General features: G+C 32.5%; 2 protein-coding genes across 2 annotated transcripts; one reads left to right on the top strand and one right to left on the bottom strand.

Annotated features, from left to right (window-relative positions):
• The first annotated feature begins 1,341 nt into the window (after positions 1–1,341).
• Positions 1,342–11,381, top strand: LOC141678391 (stomatal closure-related actin-binding protein 1). Its single transcript, XM_074484694.1, has 13 exons — positions 1,342–1,540; positions 2,012–2,312; positions 2,692–2,820; positions 3,310–3,402; positions 4,145–4,285; positions 5,855–5,923; positions 7,201–7,284; positions 8,031–8,211; positions 9,636–9,752; positions 9,963–10,021; positions 10,416–10,550; positions 10,720–10,869; positions 11,002–11,381. Exons 2-13 carry the CDS (start codon positions 2,031–2,033, stop codon positions 11,044–11,046), a joined length of 1,485 nt encoding a protein of 494 aa, XP_074340795.1. The 5' UTR covers positions 1,342–1,540; positions 2,012–2,030; the 3' UTR covers positions 11,047–11,381.
• Positions 11,382–22,774: 11,393 nt separating this feature from the next.
• LOC141678654 (phospholipase A(1) DAD1, chloroplastic-like) lies at positions 22,775–24,487 on the bottom strand. The gene has a single exon (XM_074485004.1). The coding sequence runs from the start codon at positions 24,157–24,159 to the stop codon at positions 22,831–22,833; it is 1,329 nt and encodes a 442-aa protein (XP_074341105.1). The 5' UTR covers positions 24,160–24,487; the 3' UTR covers positions 22,775–22,830.
• Positions 24,488–25,163: the final 676 nt, after the last annotated feature.

Here is a 25,163-nt window from a genome sequence, read left to right as displayed (position 1 = left end):
TCTTCACATCTTCATTTGACTTGTCGATATCTCTGAGTTCTCTACATGCAAAATTGACTTGTCGATATCTCCAGTTCTCTACATCTTCATTTGACTTGTCGATATCTCTCAGACTCCTCTATAAGCCATTTTGGACTTCTCGATAAGTCATTTTGGACTTCTCGAATGACTTCTCAATATAACTTGATCCGTGACTTGTTGATATATTGACTTAGAATATTTTTCATAGAACAGTTTTTTTCAACTCCAAACTTCTACATCTTTTCTCTGAGGTATGATTATGGCTTTATCTTCTTCCAGGATTTATTTCTTAGCTTGAATCTGTTCACAGAAAAATCCCCTAGTCTAATCTTCTAACCATTTTACAAACTCAAGAAATACAATACAAAATACATATTTAGATTATCATACAACTTGATCTTATGATTGTCAATGTGATTTAGTCTTGTTAATATACAGACATGTTTTGCACAACATAAGACCATTAGATTTCTTGTTCCCTAAGAAATACGCCAGACTTGATTCCTATATAAAAGGTACGTAGGCACATTAAAAAGGGTTGGAAGTTGAGGGCCTTAAGGAGCCACCACTAACCAAATCAATCTCAGCCCCAATTCATCACAACCACCACATTCCGCTCACTTTTCAGGCGAAAAACCACCATCGTAGATCTTGATTCGAGAGACGAAACTCAAACTTTATTGTTACCAGATTCCTCCGTCAACATGAATCCTTGAAGTGAGCCAGAGTCGAGTCCATAACCTCTAACGATATAGGATAACCTCGTAAGCACTTAAATTCAATCATACTTATTATCATAAATTTTCACTTAACGTATTTAAATAAAATATTAAAATATGTCTATTAAGACATATAGATTATTAATATGAGATTATAAATAATATAATTTAGTATATAATTATATATATATATATATTTTATTTCATAAATATGTAACATACCATCATTAATATTTTTCTTAAAAATATATATATTAACTTTAAAATAATAATTTAATTAAAATTAATATCGTATAGCTGGGTATCTGCGCGGAACTAATGTAGTAACTTAATAATTGTGTGTGCACGAGTACAATTAAAAAATTATTTTACAAAATAACGGGCTAAACAATTCGGACAGCAACTTAAACTACTTCACGGGCTGGACAGTCTTAGATTATCAAAATGACTTAAGCACCCTCATCTCTATCCACAGCTTATACCTGTCCGAATATCATTTCCCGAGTCTTTTCCATGTAAATATGAGCATGTTTAGGGGTAATAGAGTCAACACAGAAAATGGAACTAAAAAGTACACTTGCTCCCACCCACTATCTTCAAACTCAAGTGTGTGTTTTGGTGTGTAGGGGCGCCCTTCTTCTAGCTTTTCAAAAAGCAAACAAAACCAATCTTGATATTTTACTTCTTTGGTTCAAATTTTATTTATTTTTATTTTATTCTTCATACTGATCCAAGAATCATAGCCAAGACTCCAAAGTTTCAGCCTTTTTGTGTTTGGTTTAGTACAATTTGCATCCATTGTAAGTACTATTCTTCACTTTTTGTATATATTGTTGATGGGTTTTAAGTATTTTTGTAATTTTGACTTGTGGGTTTCAGTTTTAAGGTGAAATGTGTTGTGGGTGGATTTTAGTTTTTGATTTATGTGTTTTTCTTGGGTTGTACTAATTGATCTGTTTGAATTTTGTTATATATATTGGTGCTTGAAATCTGACTATGTGACATAATTGGGAATTTAATTTTATGTGATTTTGTTGGATGATAGGTGTGCTTTTGTCTTAGAATCCTGAAATGCTGTTTACTGTTTGTTTGTGTGTTAATATATGTTTATATTTGATATTTTATCCTTTTCTTTTTTTAAGTACTTTTGTTGCATTCACACACTCTATGAGAAGGCATTTTATAATGTAAATTATGCAACTTAAATTATAGTGTTGTTTATCGACTAATAGAATTGGCTTCTAATTAATGGTGGATAATTCTGTTGGCAGAAGCTGTGACACCGACATAATGACTAGGGTTGGTCGTGATTTTGGAAATTCAATGAGAAGGGAGGCAGTTCCACCAGTTTCGGCTGATGTTATCTTTGCTTCTAGTCGCTTTCCAAATTACAAAATTGGTGCTAATAACCAGATTGTTGAGGTGAAGGAAGATCTTAAGGTTTTATCAATGAAAGAAGTTGTTGCACGCGAGACTGCCCAATTGCTGGAACAACAAAAACGCCTTTCAGTTCGTGATCTTGCCAGTAAATTTGAGAAGGGCTTGGCTGCTGCTGCCAAGTTGTCTGATGAGGTTCTGCCATTGCTTAATACGGACAAACACATAAATTATGTTTATATCTGTTCTTCGATCTGTATATGCCATTTGTTACTGAATGTGGATTTAGTTTCAATAATCTTAGCTCACGTATGTTTTTTTCCATATGGCAACTTAGTAAAATTGCTCCTTTTAGGCTTTGCTAGTTTTTTTTTACTTAAATGTGATTGACGTGCAAATGAATATTTCCAATATAAGTTCGCAGCATTCACCTATACACTTGTTATAGTGTATGCATGTGCGTGTGTGTAAAAGTGATGTTTTACACAAAGAATCTGTTTTTCTTTTGCTCATGCCATCTATATTCCCAAAGTAAGCAAGCCATATTTCTCAAGTTATAATTTTAATGGTTCAGGCTAGGCTCAGAGAGGCAGCTTCTTTGGAGAAACATGTGCTTCTAAAAAATCTCAGAGACGCTCTTGAGTCTCTCAGAGGACGTGTAGCGGGTAGAAACAAAGATGATGTAGAAGAGGCTATTGCCATGGTTAGTTCGATGTTAAACTCAACTATCAGTTCTGTACAAGTTGGTTATTTCTCTTAGAAATTCCAGATTTGGAGTCAGCATATATTTGTCTTTGTAAACTAAAACTTACAACTCAAGGACCCTTGGAGAGAAAGTTGAATTCTTTTCTTGTGGAAGCCTCATCATCCTGTTGGGTTTAATATAGGATAATTACTTGGTGAAACATATTAATTGGGTAAGATAATCTATCAACGATAGGAATAACGTACATAGTACTGCTTGGATGCTCTCCTTTATTCTTTTGAACTATTAAAAGACTTTAATTCTCAAATTTATTTTCCTTATTCTGGCACATTGATTTGATCTGGCTCATCTTTCTGTAGCATTAATTGAACTCTACCGGTTCCTATGTTGCAGTAATTGACTAACATGATACATGTTAATCTCTGCCACACCTCTACTTTTAATATATATGTACCTAGAAAAAAGAGTAAAATTTAGTCATTCCAGGTTGAAGCTTTAGCAGTTCAGTTGACTCAAAGAGAGGGAGAGCTGATTCAGGAGAAGACAGAAGTGAAGAAGCTGGCGAATTTTCTGAAGCAGGTATATCCTTGGATGTATGTTTGTATATATTACGACTCTGATGTCCTTGTTCTCTCTATCATCATTCATAAAAAAGTGATTGATGCACTTTAATCGTTTTCTTCGTGGTAATTGCATAACATAATTCTGAACAACTTAAGACAGCAGCACCTGTTTTATCTGTTTTGCGTTGGCAACGTTATAATAATTATCAGCGCTATAAAGATAGAATAGAATCTTAGAAATAATCATTTTAAAATGGAAATTGAAGAGCCGTTTTTTGAAAGCTTTTCTGATCTAGCAGCAGCAGTGCGTACAATGCAAAATTCTTCAATTTAACAGCTCATTCATAAATCTAGGGTTCTTTTTATGTCTCCATGTCATTTTGGAACGTAGATTTTGTATTTTCATGTTGTAGCAGCATTATTCTTCAAGATTGTAACTTCATTGCTACATCATGGTAAACTCCTTGCTAGATCTTTCTATTCACTAGTTTGAAATGTATAATCATGTAAAAAGAGGGTGGTTTTTGGTTACGGTTTCAGTACAGTCTATTATACACATACATGGTCCAAACAATTTAACTTTCCACATAACATGCATATCTAGCAACTTAATGTAATTAATCTATTAGTGATCTTTAGTTATTTTTTTTAAAAAATGTATCCAAAAACTAGCATTCCTTCAGTTACACAGGTTGGATTGGTGACAATTGTATAGCTTGTTTTCTTTTTGTTCTTAAATAAATTACTTATTCAAACAGGCGTCAGAAGATGCCAAGAAGCTTGTTGATGAAGAAAGAGCTTTTGCTCGAGCAGAGATCGAGAATGCTAGAACTGCAGTGCAGAGGGTGGAAGAAGCTCTTCAGGAGCATGAAAGGATGTCTAAAGCAACAGGAAATCAGGTTAGCAGGGTTTAAATATCTAATTAAAAAGGACGTTACTCCTTTATTCTTATTGTCAAGAAAATAAAGGAAATTAGGTTTGCAGGGTTAAGCTTTCCTTCCTATTTTGTCTTGGAGCAAGTCTAATGCAAGATGCAAAATAGCTATAGCTATTGCTATAATTTGGCACCAAAAAGCGTTTTTTGTTGTTAAAATAGAATTTCAACTCCAATTCTAGTTGCATTTTGCATCCAAATAATTCCTAATTTAACGAATTTTTGTCTCTCTATCCTAAATTTTATATAAAGTTCACCACTATGTATGCCATTTGTGGTTACTTGATGATGTAGCATGAATGCTTAAATGAATCCTTGGTTTCAAATTTAGAACCAAGGATGCATTTATGCATATTTGCATCCAAGGATAGAACCTCTTTGGAGTTGAAGTTTTTAGCATTTGGTTTCAAATTATAGAAATGACAGCACTTATAGCATTGCATTGGACTTGCTCTTATAATGTTAAATGGCATCCTTTCACTAATAAAAATGGATTTGGTGGTAGGGATCTTGCATGTTAGGAAAAGGTTTGACCACCTCATCTGCAGAAATATGTATTCCTGGACTTGCCGCTTTATCCTATATGTAAATTTTTTCAAGGGCTTATTAATGTACTACCAAAGGTCAGGAGTTCGATACTCCTAAACAACATATTTAAATCTTATATTTATAGCTCCAGATATACAGCGGATGTGTTTGGAAGTTATAGTTTTGAAAACAAATTAGCGGATTGAACCAAATTAGAGGTTGACTATATGAATCCTCTAATATTGGTGCTTGCAAGTTAGCGTATTAAAGTAGCTGTTTAGACCCAATCCAATAATTATGAAAAAGCTACTCAGAGGAGGTTTTTTAATTAGACGATAGTGTCTCGTTTAAATGCAAACAACTAATTCAAACAACTATTTACCAAACATTTTCATTCAAACTAGCTAGTTTAATCCGCTAATCAAAACAACTAATTCAATCCGCTAGTCAAAACAACTAATTCTTTCCACTATCGCTAACAACTAACCGCTAATTGCCAAACAGGGCCAATGTCATAGATTTATGTTTTGAACCAAAAGACTAGATAATAAATGCAAAAGTGGGTTGGCTGGAGGATCTTACTTTGTTTCTTTTGAAGTTGTTTCTGTAAATTTTAGGACTTGAAACATCCTGAGGGTCAGCATCACAAATTCATAGTACATATCATTGATCAAGAGGTCTAACTATAAGCTTTATCTTGACATTTTCCAATAAATGGTGCCAATCATACAAGTTTCTGCAGCTATATAAATTTACTGAATCAATCCCCTCATTTTTATGTTTGGAAGAACAAAATATAGAGAGTTCTAGGCTCTTTGTTACCTTTATGGAAAATTGTAGCAGTTGCATTTATTTATTTTTCTTTTGAACTCCTTTAAAGCCCAGTACTTTGTCCACCTAACATTCAATTTTTGCTTGCTGCTGTGTTGTACCCATCGCTAGTATTGGCATGTCTAGACATATCTTTCATGCTCACACTAATCGAAATTTGCTGCTACATGTTTAGGACATAGAGGAGCTAATGAAGGAGGTGCAGGAGGCTAGACGAATCAAAATGCTGCATCAGCCAAGCAAGGTATAGTTTTCCTCTTCCCAAGATGATAGCAGCAAAATGAAAGTTCTAGACTTTGACATGTATATACATTATTATCTCTGCTAGTGAACTATTCTGGTTATTTTGCCAACTATTTCTGTTTAGATATTGTACAGTTGGTTAGTTTTGAATCGGGTTAATAGTCTGTATCATCCCTAAACTCATGCCCAGCTTGCGGGGAGGTCACTGTACTCAAAAAGCTTGCTTATGGATCACTAAACTAAAGAAACAATTACAAAATTAAAGTTTTTCAACCAACTGTGTGCCAAAATAACTGATTTCAGATTTGGCCTATTGTTATGATATGGATACCCAAATCCTAATTGCGTATCTTGTAACTAAGTGGTCTCTTTCCTCCGCGGGCGATTGTCAAAACACACACACACACGCACGCACAGGAATTACAAACTTGTAATAATCGATGAGAATTGAACGTCGAAGCTTGTACAGAACCGAGAGCTATATACTGGGTTGGCAGATACACATTTTGTGAAGTAGTATCCACAACCACGCACAAGTGAATCATATTTGGATGGCATGCGTTTAAAGAACAAAAACTTAGATTTACGTGTGTTTGATATTCAATTGTTTATAATTACTGAATTAGAACGTATGTGATGGGCACAGATAAATATTTCTAAGGGTTAGTTCTGTATCTTGCATATTTCTTACCAAACTCCGTAATAGATTTTGTTAGACTATCATCCCACACTGTACCCTTGGAAGCTAAATTATTTAGGCTGTTGAGTTGGTACACCATGATAAAACAATTAAGAGAATCACAAAAAAAAGAACCGAATGAGATCAGGGAAATTGGCCCTGTGCCCCCTGAATTCTAACCTGGCTGCAGTTTTGCTGTCAATCCTCAAATAAGATGTATCATATCGGGGATTTTTTAGCCATTACAATTAAGTTTGAAGGTATACTTGCTCATGCTGAAAGCCTAATTAACGCGGGATGATCCCTATGTTACAGTAATCACAGAATTTTTTTCATATATTTTGGTATTAAAAGGTAATTTTATGCATGTTTAATGTGTATCCCTTGTATTTATTTCAAATTATAGTGAAACAAATTCCAGGGAACTACCTTTTTGGATTTTTTTTTCTGTGTGAGAAAATAACTTAAGCTAGCATAATAACCAAGCTGCAGGGCGTGTTTATCCAAAATATGATGATCCTTGTCCCATCATTCTAAAGTTGCAGATTCTAATTCCCTGATTTGATGATATTCATTATTGAGCAAACATGATTACGCAGGTTATGGACATGGAACATGAGCTTCATGCACTACGAATCCAGCTAGTGGAAAAGTCCAAGCATTCACTTCAGCTTCAGAAAGAGGTACTTGTACAGTATAGTCATGTCTTGACAAAGGTGGTATAATGCTAGGTGGATGTAACCAGTTATTAATCCTGTCTTGTACAGTTTGGATGTCTTAACAAAACACTACACATTTTTTCTTTCTGTTTTATATTCGGTGAGCTCTCTCACAGACAGTGGCCATATCTTTACAACTTCCTTCTTGCCGTCTAGGCTCAACCCTGGACAGGCAGTGTTCACCACAAACATTTCTTATAAAAGATATCTTTACAACTTTTGAACAGTACGTGATTTCAGTTGAAGCCTTCGTCTAGCACCTTGAGGTTGTAGATTTAGCTGGGTGCCCCCGTTTTTTTAATTATTTGTTTGTCTGTCTGCTCTCTGTTTGTCTGGTCAATGGTACGATTGAGGGGGAGTGTTGCACAAACTATTTTTAAGTAAATAATTTATTTCTGGAATTTCCTAACGTTTTGAAGATTTTGATGGGTGATATGCTGTTGAGATTGTTCTTTAAGAAATCCTAGGGACATGGTTCTTTTGTGGTTGGATTGGGGTTTGTGGGTTTTCTGCCGTTAATCCACCAAATCTATCTATTTTTTTATTCTTTTTGTTACTTTGTTCTTCTTTTTCATCCTTATCCTGCATCAATAGTAGTACAAGTAAATTAAAATTACTAATTGAAGTTCAAAAAACGGACACTCGATATTTCATGACAAATAATTATATTATATAGATAGATTTTGACTCGATCTCCTCTTAATTTTCAGCTGGCAACAAGCAAGAGGGCTGAACAGAACACACCATACTTATATGAGCTAGACGGAACTGAAGCTCTGGGCTCTTATTTGCTGATTCAACCATGTTCCGTTGTAGCTCCAGAACTGTCAGAATGTTCAATTCAGTGGTATCGGTTAACATCTGAAACGGGAAAGAAAGACCTAATTTCAGGTATAACGATATTTGCAGCTTGAAATTATAATATATGTATATTTGTTGATTGTTTAGTGTGTAGTTTCTTTCTTTTGACATGTAATGAAGTTTGACTTCAAGAGCTATATGATTATCCTTGAGTTGACAAGTGATGATACTTTATTCTTTTTTAAGAAATGATTGTTTACATAAGGGAAACATCTTTCTTAAAGGTCATGAGTGTTTTTCATATATCCATACTGGAAAAACTCAAAAGCTTATGTTGGGGAGGTGTTCTAACGCATTAATGTGGCAGACAAAAGGAAAGGAAGAGGGAATATTTTTTGAAAGGAAATTTATCTCAATATCATAAAGTTAGTCTTGGATATATATGGTTTGAATCTTTTATAGGTCATCTGACTACAACTGCTCTTTTTGAATTGGTCATTAAGAAAATACTCAAACTGTTTTGTGAACTTTATATTATGATATTGCTCACAAAATTTAGTAAAAGAGCCCCCCCCCCTATGAAGCTAATTTTTAGTCACAAAGTACATGAGCCACTTGGTTTTGTAGTCCTGTTTCAAGTCAAATTGGTCCACTGGTTTCCTTCTCTTAAGATTTTATATTGTTTTTACTAGTTCTTTGTAACAAGACCTTTGGAGAAGTTTCCGGGTCATGCAAGTCGCTGTGTTCGCCATCATGTGCTTGATGGGTCCCCTGGTCATGTTCCACAGCTCGGATTCTGCGAATAACATGATCTCAGGAGCTGTTTGTTTGCATTCCTTTACCCAGAAATAATCAACCTGTAACACTACTAAAGGGCGATGTAGATTTAAATTTATTTTTACCCATGTCTAGCCCGTGATAGACTGCCCAAAGTTTGCCCTGAATTGGCGAGTACCAGCTGATGCTCCCTGACAACCCCATGACCATATTGCTCTTAAACTCATGTTTCCAATTTCTTCCAGGCTGTCGGATTCGAAGGCACTTGTCTCTGAAAGAAACGCAAAACATTAGTTTTTCGAGTATTATCTGGTCCGCGATAGATGGTATAGAGATCGGCTCATAATGGTTATAGTTCTGACCTGTTAAGAATTTTCAATTACGGTTAGTAATAGGCTTTTTATCCTAAAATTAATTGAAACATATTATATATTTCCTTTTTCTAAAAGCAATATAAAAGTAACAATAATTATAGTTACTAGTTCGAGTGGTGACAGTTACCATTATGAATATTTTTCTGCTGTAGGAATTAATCTGAAAGTTGGATGTAGTTTAGTTACTTGATTAAAGTTTTTTCGGCAGTGATACCATATTGAAAGTTGAATTCTAGAATACCATCAGTAGTTATTAAATACATTATAAGCAGCCCAAGTAGTTTATTAAGTATAATTTTATAAGATTTTGTTACCTATTAGATAGTAGGTTAAAGGTTCTTGACCTCTACTCCTATTTTACAGGTGCCACTAAAGCTGTTTACGCTCCAGATCCATTTGATGTTGGTAGAACTTTGCAAGCTGATATTACTACGGAGTCCTTTACACTAACATTGACGACTACTGGTCCTATTGATCCGGGTTGGTCTGCTTTCTCGTCCTACCGGATTTCTGAAAAATCCTAATTAAACTGCTCATTTTTTCTTTTGGATATGTTGAGTACAATATGTTAACATTCTTCTCTATTAATAGAGTTAATGTAGTTATTTTCAGTTGTTATGGTGGCTTTTTATTTGCAAACTTTTTGGTACTGTACTCTAGATCTTTACTTGTACATTATACTTTTAACAGCTGCAGGACTCGGAAACTACGTGGAAGCATTGGTGCTTAGGCATGACACCGAGTTCAATGTAAGCTACACCAAACACAGTAATGTGTTGAAGTAGGGAAGTATAATAAATTTTGATAATGTGCACAGTATTGGGTAACTACTCTAGACTCATTTAGAAAATTTTAAAGTGTTGCTGTCCCATCTCCTCTGCAGGTATCTGTGTGTCTGTGTAGTGTAAATTAATATAGAAGTCTACTTATGCACAAAATTTGAAAGAGATCAAGTTTAAATATGTAGACCAAATAAGATGATACAGTGATCACTAATTTCACATAAAAAGTAATTTTAACCATATAATTATTCTCCTACCGTGAAGACTCCCCGGTACTTGAGGTTATAAAAATTAAGCATAAAATAAAATTATTTAGTGGCTAGACATATTCCCTTGTTAGTGATTATCTTTGCTTTTTCAGGTAGTTGTTGTCCAGATGAATGGGTCAGAACATCCATCAGAGTCGATTCATGTACTTCATGTTGGAAAGATGAGAATGAAGCTTTGTAAAGGAAACACAACAGTGGCTAAAGAGTACTATTCCACTTCAATGCAGGTACTATTATATAGTGGCTTTAATCACTGCTATATGTTTGGTCTTTCTTGTCCCTGTGTTTTCTTGCTCTCTTAAAAACTTATGAACATAGGTAGATAGGTAATGAGGAAGATGAAACATATTTAAACTTTAAATGTGATCCCACTGATATTAGTGTCCCAATCTATAGTTATGTGGTGTTAGAGGCGGTGGCAATGCTGCAGCTCAGGCATTGTTCTGGCAAGTGAAGACAAGCCTTTCCTTTGTACTGGCATTTGAGTCAGAGAGAGAAAGAAATGCAGCCATAATGCTAGCCAGAAGATTTGCATATGACTGTAATGTGAGTCCTACATTTGGAGCTTCCTAAAACTATACAATTAATCTGTTCTTTTGTATTCATCCATAACTGCTGCTATTACTAGTTCCGGAGATATACTCATCTCATTACATGTACATCTTCTTGCTATTTCAGATTGTACTTGCAGGACCAGAGGACAGAACCGCTTTAGCGTCTTAAGATGCACAGCAGGCTTCTTGGACTTGTGACTATATATGTGATTGTATCATAGCTTTGTAGTAATGTAGTTTGTTTCCCTTCTCTATAATGGTTTTCTCTTTTAGTTTTTGGCTCTTATTTCCTTTGTTTTATTTTTTGCTTCAATTGTCTAATATGAAGGCATCCTTTTACTTGCCTCCTCTCTAATTGTTCTAAGCAAGTTTTGACCCATATTTTTGTATGTAAAGAACCTGCATTAACTAGCAATTAGGGAAGCAGCCTTACTATGGTGCAGGGATGTTGTGCCTATTGCTTGTAAGAATTATTAATGAAAGTAATGGTTTTGTCATAATTCAGACTGGATTGAAGTTTGGGGTTGGGGAACAAATTATGGCTACAAAAATAGGGGGAAAAGATATATGTAAAGACACATATTGAATTCAAAGTACGTGGTTGGATAATGGAATTCAATTCCCCAAAGCCCACCCAACACTTGTAAGTTTAAAGTAGACAAACGTTTCGCTAGTAACCTAACACAAACAAATTATTTCTTAAAATTTTTTTTGAACAAAAATAGAAAATATGTATTATATAATTTCAAAAAATATAAATTATCTTTTTTATATAATTTGAGTAATAAAGCATTTAATAAAGTATGGTTACTTTGACTACTTGACTTGGGTCAACACTTAAAAAATCATGAAAACAGTATACCGTTTATGTATAAAAGACTTATTATCCAAAATTTTGCCCAGTTAAAATAATTTCAGTAGTTGATATGATATTTCTAAAAATAAATGATTAAAATTATAAATAAAAAATAATTATATTATTCTTCTACAATTCAAACGCAAAAATGCGATAACAATGTCCTATTGCAATCTCATATATAACATATATAATAGAGCTATATAATATACATAGTCAAAAGAGTAATTCACTTCAACATCTTATGTTCTTCAATATATTCATATTTGTTGTAACAATGTTACAACAAAGCATTAAATAAAAATAATATTACAACAACATGAGAAGTAACATATACACGGAGATAATCAAATAAAAACCAACCTTATTTTAAAAAGTAAAAACCAATGACATCCACTAATTTTATAGCTTGAATTGAATCTCCACCACACAAATTTTATCCAACCCCTTCTCTCTCCTCCCTCAAATTCCAACCGTAATTTCCCTCTGTACATCTATACGTAAGTATTTTTATATTTGTTTTTAATTTAATATTTTCCATTAATCAACAATCTTTTTTTAAAATCCGACTTTACTATATTTTTCTCCATCTCCCAATGATCAATTTGCATACCATACTTGCTATATTCCGACGATAAATCACTATTTATACTTAGGCTCCGTTTGGTATTGCTGGTGCAGACAGCTACAACAGTTTTTTGCTGAAAAGCTGTCAGAAAGGTGTTTGGTAAATTCTAAAAGCTGTTGTTAGGAAAAGCGCTTTTGGTCTAAAAGCTGCTGTTAGCAAAAGCATGTCCTCCCATTCTTTTGGAAAAAGCTGCTTTCAGCTTTTGCAGGAAGTAACTATCAGTTTTACCATCAAACCTTCTCAAAAATATTATTTTTATATATTATATCTCAAAATATGTACAAATTAAAAATAATTACCAAACATTCATCTAATTTTCCTGACACCACTTTTTCCACCAGCACTTTTTCTCACAGCACAGCAGTTTTCAACAGCACTCCCAAACAGAGCCTTAACATAATCACTAAACCGGAATTACTATAATTTCAGAACTTTCTTAATTTTAGTGATTCTTGTAAGCATAATTAATGATTTATCGCATTTCTCATGTACCACACCTTTCTCCTATTTTTCCATCTCTCTCCCCCATCATACACCATTAATCTCCTACTATATGTTTTTACCTTTTACACACAAACTAATGGTTTAATGAATAACATGTGTAATATAGTAATTTTTTTTATTTTTTTCACTTTCCTCCTCTTCCACTTGTTCATTTTTGATTTCTTATTTGGTTCTTACTCTTGAAATTGATCTTGACTTTCTTCAATTTCAGTTTCTTCAAATTACATTTTCTCTTCAACATTCTTTTAACTAGTGTGTTTTGTCTGTTTACAAAATTTAATAATTCAAGTATTTAGAAATTACTATCTAAAATTTAAATTGAAACTTAATTTAATAGTTGTTAATTTTTTAGGGTTCACCAATTCCTTAAATAGGTTTTAAAAATATTTAACTCTTTCTAATAATAAGAAATTAGTTGATAAATATTCCATCTATTTAGGGTTTAAGGCCTTTAGGCCCTACTAAACCCTACTAAACCCTAGAAACCATACCATGTAAATAGTGGTTTTTATGAACCATGCAGTGAATACTATGTGTAATTTGGTGATTACTATGTACAGTTTAGTAATTGTCATCATACGATTTAGTGATTGAAGAGTATATCAGTATGAATACTGTACTCACAGCAACGTTTTGTCTCCCCCTTTTTAATTTCTTTGTCTGCTCTCGTTTCTTCTCCTGTGTTTTTTTTAATTTATTTATTTGGGCTTAATAAAATCATAGCCCACATAAGTGGACCCAACCCAACAAAGTTCAATATCTCTCTATGTTCTGTTTATATTATTAGTTAAATTATTTATATTATTAGTTAAATTAGCTAAATTTTAGTGATTTTCGTTACATAAATTAGTGATTTCTGCAATAGTTATAATGGTTGGTACATCCGAAGAACATAGCTCAATAATATGTTGACAAGATGTTGGGTGGTGATCGAAAATGATTGTACTGGTGAGCTGTGAGATGTTTGGTAGTATGATGGTGTTGGTGGTTATCGAACTTAGATCAGAAGTGTGGGTGGCGGAGATACGATAATATATGATGTTCTTACTTTTGATTAAAAGCAGTAATATAAAGATTGTGAGATAAGGATTAAAAAGAAATGAGAATTCAACGATGATTTGGGTGAGAAACAGTAAGAATTTTCACAAAGACATAATAATTTGGTGTGGATACACCGATGTGGGTAAAGAAGAAGGTAACAGATAAAACAACGCTTGTTTTATATGGGGGCCAAAACTTGGGCCTATCCTTTAATCGGTCAGATATAACTAGGTTTCTAGTTTTTATTTTAAGGGTGTTTTTATTTGAATAACCCCATATAAATATATAGGGGCATTTGTTCATATGAAAATAAAGTTTAAAATGAAAACCAGAAACTAATCTACACCCTTATATAAATCTAATCTAATGGCCCCATCCACATAGCATAGTGAATTAAACTACATCCTCCCACATAAAATCTCAGCTTTTCCCTTATGTTCTTAATTTTATTTTTTCCGTCAAAAAATAATTTTTTATTAAAATCCTACTATTTACATAACATATGTGCTATATTTCGATATGATTTAGAATTTTTTAATTTTAATTTCTAATTTTTATTATAAGGATATTTATAGTGGAATAACACTCTCTCTGCACACACATATATATATATATATATTAAAAATATATATAAATAAATTGAAGTAAATTAAAAAAATAAAATAAGTAAATTTTAGAAAGACAGTGCATCCTATAAGCTAGTATTAACACATTAGCAAAGACACCAGTTCAAAAATTATAACTTAACCATGTCAAAATATGCATGCGAGTCAAAATTAACGGGTTAACTGAAAACCTAAATAAAGTTTACATTTCTGACAATAACCATATCTAACCATAACAAAATAAATGAAAAACTACAGGAGAAAAACAATTTTTACAAATACTAAAACTCAGTAGTTATTATTGCTAAAAATTAATCTAGATTACAATCATAACTCTAAGTCAAACTAAGATAATCATAAACAAAAATTAAAAGAACATTTAAAAATAAAAAATATAGATAAAGTTAAAACGCAAGACAAATAAATCTCATTTAAGTTTACAGAAAATTATTCAAAATTTTCCCCTTGTCAAGATATATAATAATTCGGGTTGGATAATTAGTATTTGCCTCGTCCTAATAAATTGTTAATACTGAAATAGAGTGCTCGACAATTTTTCTTAAGACTTTAATCTAATACAGGTATATAAATTAATGTTTAATTTTTATTCAAAATTTTAGAAAACTATATAGATTAGAGCCTTCAGAACCTACCGCGACAAGGGAGTATATTAATGTGTTTCATAATTAGTGATTATTGTACCAAAACATAAAAAACAAAAGAAGTTAAATTTTTTTACAAAAATTCCCGCGAAGGTATAAAGCTATTTATACTATATCATAATAGACAAAATAATCAAAAGTTTAGTTGGTTGGTCGATCATTCTAATTCTAATTGATATTCAATTCTATAAAATTAACTGTACAAATATTCAAATAACTATCTTTAAAGTACAAATATTCAATTCTATACAAATATTCAAGTACAAGTAACTATCTTTAAAGTTAAATAAAGTATTAATTTAGCACACTTACATATAGTGTATATGATATAAAACAAATGTGACAATGCGGTGTAGTGGTATGAGCATGTGAGGTTTTATAGGTAAATGAAATATCTTGAGTTCGATTCCCACAAATATTTTCATCTTTATAGAGTATAAGAGAAGCCTTGATTGGAATATCCATATTTAAATTATAATACGGGTGATCAGCCCGTACCGACCTCCATCTGGTCGTTATGGTACCTATGACATTATAGACTTATACTGGACTAGCCTCGCTAGCCTCTTATGTGACTGGATTAGTCCCACTAGCCTCTTACGTCTCTATCCAATCCACCAGGAATTCGTTTGGAAAACCTTGTATTGGAAAAGGAAAAGAGTTGACAAAATTCATTTTAGCATTACCAAGAATGTGAAATCATTCGGACTCATTCAAGTCGAAAATCATTCTTAGGTTCAATTCAAGATTTCAAGAAAAATGAACGGATCAAGCGTAAACAAGGATCAATACAAAGGAACTGCATCAAATGATAAACAAGGTTAACTAGTTCCAATTCAAGAGAGTTTCAACAATCAACTCATGACAGGGTTCACGGGTCAACGAAGAATTTGGATTGATCAAGAAATTAAGTAGAATGTAAAAGTTCTTGTTGGGTTTACGATATCAGAAGATAACAAAGGAAACAATACGATATTCAGGGTATGAATCAACAGGGTTACTACAAAGGATCGAACAGGGTCTGATATCAAATTATCAAAAAACATTATCAGGGTTTCTCAGAATCAATAACAGGTATATCACAATTGCAAAAAAAGCCTCTAGTTAATCATGACATCAATAATTTCCTCTTTATAAACAATTCACAAGAGAAGACAGAGTTACTTGCCTTAAATCGCTTTCCTACTTTACTAAAACTGAACTACTGCCACCTAGGATTCCTTTCCCTTTTCTAGCCTGAATGCCTCCGCTAACCGAATCTACAATCCAAAACAGAATCCCTAATCAATAACTTACTCGACACTCGACGTTTCTCAGAATGCCTAACGATTACCTTATATCGCGATAACACTTAACTCGTATACTCATGCATAATCATAGTATACTCACATAACACATTGCAAGTATATACTCGACCATATTCTCATAGCATGCATTACGATATACTCGTATACTCCAAATTTACAATTAATCATCGAATCACATAGTACGACTCAACGATATCATAGAACATATTATACCTTAATACTCCAAACCCTTTATATAACCTTATATCAAAACGACTCATCCTTTTATTTTTAATCCCAAAATTCGAACCAAAATACATAGTAAACCAAACAAATAACTCGACAACCAAACAACTTATTCCTTTCTTTTTAACTCATAAATTCGAACCAAAATAATGGAACCAAGCCAAGAAATCAACATGCAACCACTATTGTCATCATGCATAATCTAGATTTTTATCCTAGCCTTATTAGGACTTAAACTAATTAAATGTTGCCATATCATTCATTCATGCCATAAAATTCGAATCAAAACAAAGTCACAAGCAACAAGTTATCAAATCACAAATCTCATCAACCAATCAAGTAGTTTAAAACTTATTTCTTTCTTACAAATCCAAGTCTTATTCGGTCCTAATCAAACAAACAACATGTAACTCTTAAATTAACATGCAAAGTAAATATTTACCTTTAAAGCTTATATTCACTCAATTCTTAACAAGAAAACCCTTTAAACTCTTTTTCTTTTTAAAAACAATCGAACCAAAACTCCTCTAAATCCAATCATCAACATGCAAGTCCAAAAATTATCTATTAACTAGCAATGATCAACATGCATATCCAAAAATTAACTATTAACTAACAATGATCAACATACAAATTCAAGAATCAAGCATAAACTTAAGTTCAAGCCACAACTCATCCATTCAAATCATTTAAAAGAAAAACCGAACCAAAAATTGGATTTTTAAACCAAAACCCTTTGTAAAACTCGAATCAAAATCAAACCCTCCCTTTTACTAGCAAAAATCGAACCAACATTAAAACAAAACCATAGAAAAACACATAATTTAGTGCACTATACTCTCTTAAAATCACACACTAAGAAATTATGTTTTCTTATATATGACCATGAGATGTTGATGCAAAAACCTTCTTAAACAATTACATGCAAAGAGTATATAGATAGAGGATTAAAAATGATGAAGATTAATGGCAAGATCTTTGAATTCTAAGTAGGATTTGATGTTGCATGTAGGAGAGGGAGAGAACTCGGGTGAGAAGGAGAAAATTCGGAAGAGAGAGGGAGAAAAGAAAAGAGAAAGAAAGAGTGATCCAAGAGGAAGAAGAGAATGGGGAGGGAGGAAGGAAGAGTGGGTGTATTTATAAGTGAGTGGAGGGACAAAATGGTCTTTTGCCAATTAATTCTAAAAACTTCTTTTCTTTTATTCAAAAACTCAAAAACGAATTTGAATAATACATAAGTCCCTCAGAAAAGGTAAAAATGACATGAATAACAATTCTAGAATATAGATATTGAAATTTTCTTTCTAGCCATATTTTTAAAAAAAAAATTGAGCTTACGGTTTATTTTATATAAATTTTACAAGATTACGCTCAAAATGGAAATATAACCTAATAAAATCATTTTAAAATACGCCGATCACGAAATAATTTCATCTATCATTTTTAGAAAGTCTCCAGGACTATTTCGAAGATAATAAAGCAAATTTCACTCCTTGACCATACTAAGATAATTTTATAAAAATATATAAAGGTCCAATAAACCTTATTTAAATCAAATAAATCCCTTAAAATCATTTAAAAATTTCCCGATCACATAATCATGCACACTAACAGGCAACAACATAAACTCACATATCACAACTCATATTGCAACATACTCAAGCATACAAATTTCCCTTTTTATTGATATTCAATTTTCGCGTAACTGGTCGCGTCCTGACTGACGGCCCGACGCTGAGCGTTTTCAACTACGCTGCACAATCATACTCTCTATATTAGCTGACACGTCAAACTTGAATATAATATTCATTTAAACATTTCTATTTAACATAGAATTCATATTCATATGCTCAAACACCTTAATTCCTTTTTAAGACGTGTTCTGTTCAACTTGACGACCCGACAACACAGTTTAACCTTTTAGCTGACTCATCAAACTGGAACGAGTTACTTTACGTTCCCAGTTACTATTATACAATGGATAACAGTTAATCCACATAATCATTTAACCTTTTATTCTATTCACATAAATTCACAATTACGACACAAAATTATACTTTATTCACTTAAACACGCCGTAAAATTCTCAGTCACTACAATCTACCCCCTTAAAAGGATTTTGTCCTCAGAATCTAGTCTAAACAAATACATGGGGATGCTTCTCTCGCATTTCACTTTCTAATTCTCACGTCGATTCCTCTATCTTAAGATTTCTCCACAATACTCTAACTAGAGGTACAACTTTATTTCTAAGCATCTTCTCTTCTCGATCTAAAATTTGAACAAGTTGTTCCACGTAGGACAAATCTTGCTGAATTTCTATTGGTTCCAACTCGATCACATGACTGGTATCAACATTATATTTATTCATAAGAGAAACGTGAAACACGTTATGAAGATGTTGCATGTGAGAATAATTAAAATTCTATACGTAGTTCTAAATAAATATCATTAAACTAACTTGTCATTTACAAAAATCAAATTTAAGTAAAATAACAAAATATAATAAAATTCTGACATCGACAATTTAAAGAGTAATGTATAATTTCTAAAATTATAAATGTCTCAAATGTTTTTAAAACTAGAGTTTGGAAAATAAAATGATTAGATTGAAAAATCTCTTCTATATATAATACACCAACATGCCTTTAAAATTAGTGAGACATTTTAATCTCGCGAAATGACAGATTTGTCCCTACATGAAATATTTATTTAAAAAATTTGTTGTTGGTTGGAATTGAACATGAATCTTACAATTATTTTACACAATATCATATCACCAAGCTACTCATTCACATGTGTTGTTAATCATACACATATTAGGTGTGTTTGTGTGTTCCGAAAAAGTAATATTTGATATTATATACATTGAGACTAACTAATAACTTCTAATCATATTTTTATTTTTCACTTGTAATTTGTATTATACAGTTACACAATATAAATTAGTCTTGTATGGTATATAGTCAACTTACATACTTTTAAATCATTCGATTTAGTGATATGGTATTAGTAGTAAATATTTTCTATATATAGATTATTGTAATATATTGACCAAATATTTATAATTATTTAATAAATTCAAACGTGATAATGATAAATTTATATGAAAAAATACCTAACTGAATACATATATATAATAAAAACAATTACTAAAATTATATTATTAAATAATAAAGGTAGTTTAATTCTTCGAGAGTAAAATGTTATATTTTAGTCATTTGGTCAAATTGACCGTAAAAAGTGAAAGAAGTCAACAATTATAAGATAGAAGTACTATTAAGTATATCGACAAGTATAACTATTTTTAGTTTTTATTTGAATAATATATTTAAACTTATTTTAAATTCAGCATCAGAATGTCAATCAATTTTTAAAAATACTCAAAATTTGACCATTTTTCACAGATGGTATCAGATATAAATTACGATTAATATCAATAATCTTTAACTCAAGATCACAAACAACCAAAAAAAATTCCAACACCGAAATCATCAAAGACTATAAAAAGGAAACTATAAATATTGTATTGTATTATATACCACCACTCAACTGGCTAGACAGTGATTGAGAATAAGTTATTTTCAGTGACATATTTTGGATACTTTATTTAAATTATAAGGGACTAAACACTTTATTTTTTTAACAACACTACAAAAAAAAATGTCAATAAACAACTGCTCAGAATTGATATCTAAAATGTTCAAAACTGATGTCTTCGTGGTTGTAATAAAAAGTTCATATTTTTTACATTGATTTTGGACCGACGTGAAAGACAATGCAATGCATCGTTTCTAGATAAATAACCGATATATTGGACATACTAAGACATCATTTAGTGATCGATGCGAAAAACAAGAAAAGTTGTCAATTGGTCTATACAACAACACTTTCGTAAATAGAAAAGATATGTTATACACACTAAGATATGGATTATGGTCTAATATAAAAAACTCAGACTATAAATAAAGAAAGCTATATAATATCATAAAATATATGTGAGTGTGGTTGTGTTTTGAGAGAGTCGAGTGAAAGAAAGAAGATGATAAAATAGATTTGATATATATATATATATAGAGAGAGAGAGAGAGAGAGACGGGTGAGAATTGAAAAATATCGCCGAGAATAAAAAAATCCGATGTCAGCAAAAGTGACGTTTAAGAAAAAATATATAAAATCAGTTAAAAAACTCATAAATCGAGGTTTATAAGTTCAGTAGACATTAGTACATGATGTATAAGATGACCATAGACATAAATTAATTTGCTAGAAAATTGATGTCTAAGAGTTAATAATAACAGTTGTAGGAAATTATTTGATGTTATACAACATGTTATACATCACTTTCAAAGAAAAAAATGACGTGTATGTGAAAAATCACTTACTGTGTTATATATTTTCTAGAATATATTGCAAGTAATTTGTTTATGAAATTAATTAAATCGAACATATTTTAAAAGAATTATAGCATAAATATCCTAATTTAAGTTATAACCGAAGTGTATTTAAGTACAGACATCGGTTTCTGGACAAGAAAAATTTATCATCGTCGAAATCGTCAAAACTTAAAAAAAGAAAACTGTAACATGCATCATATATCATCACTCAACAGGCTAGACAATGACTAAAAATAAATTGCTTTCATTAACATATTTTGAATACTTTATTTAAATTATTAGGGTCTATACACTTTATTTTTTAACAATACTACAAGTAAAAGGTCAATAGACAACGACTCGGAATTGATGTCTAAAATGTTCAAAACCTATGTGTACGTGGGTGTAATAAACAGTCTCTATTTTTCATATCGGTTTTGGATCAATGCGAACATCAGTTTTGGACCAATGTTAAAGACAATGTAATATATTATTTCTAGATAAATAATTGATATATTAGATAAACTAAAATATCAGTTAGAAACTGATGTGAAAAATAAGAAATTATGTCAACTGGGCTATACAACAACGCTTCTGTAATTATCAGTTATTGTCTGATGTAAAAAACTCAGATAACCAATAAAGAAGGCAATGTAATATCATAAAAATATATGTGAGTGGTTGTGTTTTGAGAGAGTCGAGAGAAAGAAATAATATGATAAAAGAGATTTGAGAGAGAGAGAGATATAGCGAGAAAGACGGAAGATACTTGTGAAAATATAGATGAAGAAATTGAGAAAATATCCGGATAAATTGCTAGATAATGACCCGTGCCTCGCACGGGTTATTATGCTAGTTAGTGAAGAGTGTGACTGTGTATATTATTATAAGATAAATACTAGTATTTAATCTCTATATAACTTGTAAAGCTATAAATGACACTTTATGCACTACAAGAATTTTGGCTAAAAACAACCACAAAAAAATAGCGATCGCGCCCGTACGTTTTTGGTTTAATACGACTGACCCTCGTCTTTGTTCTTCCCAAGTCTTGTTCTTGCATAAAGAACGCATTTCAGCTGGTCAAATTTAAAAAAGGCGTGGGATTTATATAAACATGGTTGACTAAATACTACTAACTAAATACGACCGTCTTGTTTCGATTATAAATGGTCGAATTTAGTATTTTTGAATTTTAGACTTCAAATATCAAATTTTCAATGAAAATTTGAATGTATAGCCCATAATTACTAATTAGGTCGGTTGAGTAAAAAATATACGTGAATTAAAAGTGAATAACTCAACTTTGTTCGAACTCAATATATAGAACTAAGCTCGAATTCAGCTCGGTCTGATTATTCGTGAGCAAAGTCTCATTTGGCTCGAGTTGGTTGTTTATGAACCAACCAATTTTAAATATCACATTTCGCTCGATAATCAAACTCGGCTCGGCCCATTTTAAAGCTCATGTGTACATATCGGTTTTCCGTTAAAAATGTCAAAATTATATAAGTTAGTGCTTAGGAACACATAAGAGAGATCTCTAATTTTTTAATTAATTTTAGACTTGAAGCTGAACAAACTAATTTGGTTGCGTGAATATGGACGTGATGAAGTCTATAAAAATTTCTATATACAACTTGAGAAAACCTACAAACTTTTCCAAGGATATAAGCATGATTGTCAAGTAAAAGAGTCATACGTATTTAACATTACTACTCCTAGCTAATTAACTATCTTGTAACGTAATCATCTAAGCAAAAGTTGTTGTTGATCATGTTGTGCTCTTCTACATAGCACTTTTTTGGCAGTGGCTCTAAGTGGACACGTGGAGCTCACAAAGCAATTGACTAAATCAAGATACGTTTTTAGATCATGACATGTCACCATATTGGAATTATTGCAGCATAGCTGAAGTTCTTTTCCCACATCAGCATACAACCACTGCGTGTTTTCAACGTGCTTCTGTAGCCAAGCAGGGACTAATCTAGCCGCCAAACTAGCAGTTGTAATTAGCTTTTGATTCCCATTCTTCACCTTCTTCTTCTGATCACTTGTGTTAATGTTGTGTTGATCTTCCTTAATCACAAAACCTGGTACTTTAGTAATCACATCGTTTGAGTTCACAATTCGAAGGATTCTAGTACCGTTCCTTTCTAAATTTTCACTAAATTTTTTGTTTCCCACACGTGGACCGCCGAATGAAATGACAGTGGTGAGTTGTTTGAAAGTGGAGCTTATATCATATGCAGTAAGTGTAGCAAGGGCCGCTCCCAGACTATGGCCTGTGATGGTGAAGCTGAGAGGCTCTTTGTCACCGTATGTCTGAATAATTCGTGAAATTTCTTCGCGTACCGAATCTCGTAAGCTAGGACATGTGGTCATCTTTGAGGTGTATAAGCTCAAGAATCCTTGTTCCACCATAGCCCTGCTACTGCTACTACTTTGGTCCATCTCATTTTTGCATGACAATGTAGTTAATGTGACACGTAAATTCTCCATCCACTCAAGACAGGTGACAGTTCCCCTTAAGGCAATCACCACGTCACGTCTCCCTAGTCTAGAAATCTCCTCTTTGTCAGTGCATACTGCCACATAACCAATCCAACTAGACTGCGTTGAAACCCAACTCGGTGTCTTATCAATCCAACCTGGCATCTGAATACCTGACGTGGCGCGAAGATTCTTAGTCACTTTGTATCCTATCCCACCAAGTCCACATTGCGTCAGCAATGAGTCTCTTCCATAACGACACGTGCCATATTTACCGGGTGATGACTTGTCAAATTCAAACGACCGATAAGCTGCCTCCACAAAGCCGCCATACCTCAATATTTCGCTTCTGAGATCCTCGTCAAGTGGGTCAAGGAGACCATCCCAATTCTTGATGCCTTGATACTCCATCCACTTGTTGCTCAGTTTAGTCTCCCGATTCGAAACACTACACTCCCCCGTCCTAGATGGTTTCCAAGAGCTCATTACTTTAAGGCTACGAGGACCTAATCTGATAGTAGCATATTGCTTCGTTTCTACTTTTGAGACCACCATACTGCATGGCTTATGAACAAAAAGCCTCATGGCTTCAGCCAAAACAAAACTGACACAAGTTTGATTAGAAATATCTAACAAATGTGGATTGAGTGATCAAACTACTAATCGAGTGATCATGCTACAAACAAACTTTCAACGTTTCGTAGGTGAATCAATATGTTAATATTTGCATTTGTATGGGCGGTGGTAATTAGCTTACCCAGTGTGAAGCTGGAATGCAGGATCAATTTGGACGTAATTTCAAGCTTCAAGTCTTTAACATATTTATAGTACCACGAGTGGGTGAGTTTTGAGAAGGACAGGGAGAAAAAGAGAGGACGGTGGAGTTACAAAGTCACTAGCTAGTTATACTACTATAGCTTAAAGGGTAGTGGTGGCCCCTGAAAACGAATGTAAGAGAAATGCATGGTGGACGGAGATTAACTGCAAATGAAAATATTTATTTAACTTTTAGGAATTTAATTTTTCTTACGTATGTACGTGTACTTGAGAATTCATGGTGGGAATGGGTTTAATAGTTTTTGAAAATTATTAAATACACCACTACTTGATTTCCGTTTGAATAGAAAATGTAGGTAGACGTTGTTGTTAGTATATTTGACTCTCAACTTCAAGCATCACCTAAAAATTTAGTTGGTATTAATTAAATCCGTAGCCGCACATAAATAGTAAATTCAATAAATAATCCATGTTAAAATAAAAGGTAAATAAGAAGAGTGTGGGACTATATATAATGTGGAACATAGAAAGTGCAGATGCTTACACGTAGGAGAAGTAGTTCGGTAGTGCGCACCTTTTCAACTTTATATCATTGTATTGTAAATCCATGAGATTACGTTTATTCAAGTCAGATTTTATAGTTTTTGAAGAATTTGACTTGGACGGTTGGCCCTCGTATATATCGCCGCATTTTAATTTTCACACCATGCATGTGTTTCTCTTTTTGTGCTAAATTTGTACGAGTTTCTTCCACGACGGAAATCAACTTTTTGGATGTCATGTCATAAATAATTGATTTTACCTTCTTATAA

Source organism: Apium graveolens, chromosome 8 (genome assembly GCF_009905375.1).
Source record: "Apium graveolens cultivar Ventura chromosome 8, ASM990537v1, whole genome shotgun sequence".
NCBI classification, from domain to species: Eukaryota; Viridiplantae; Streptophyta; class Magnoliopsida; order Apiales; family Apiaceae; genus Apium; species Apium graveolens.
This window is presented reverse-complemented; position numbering and strand designations above follow the sequence as displayed.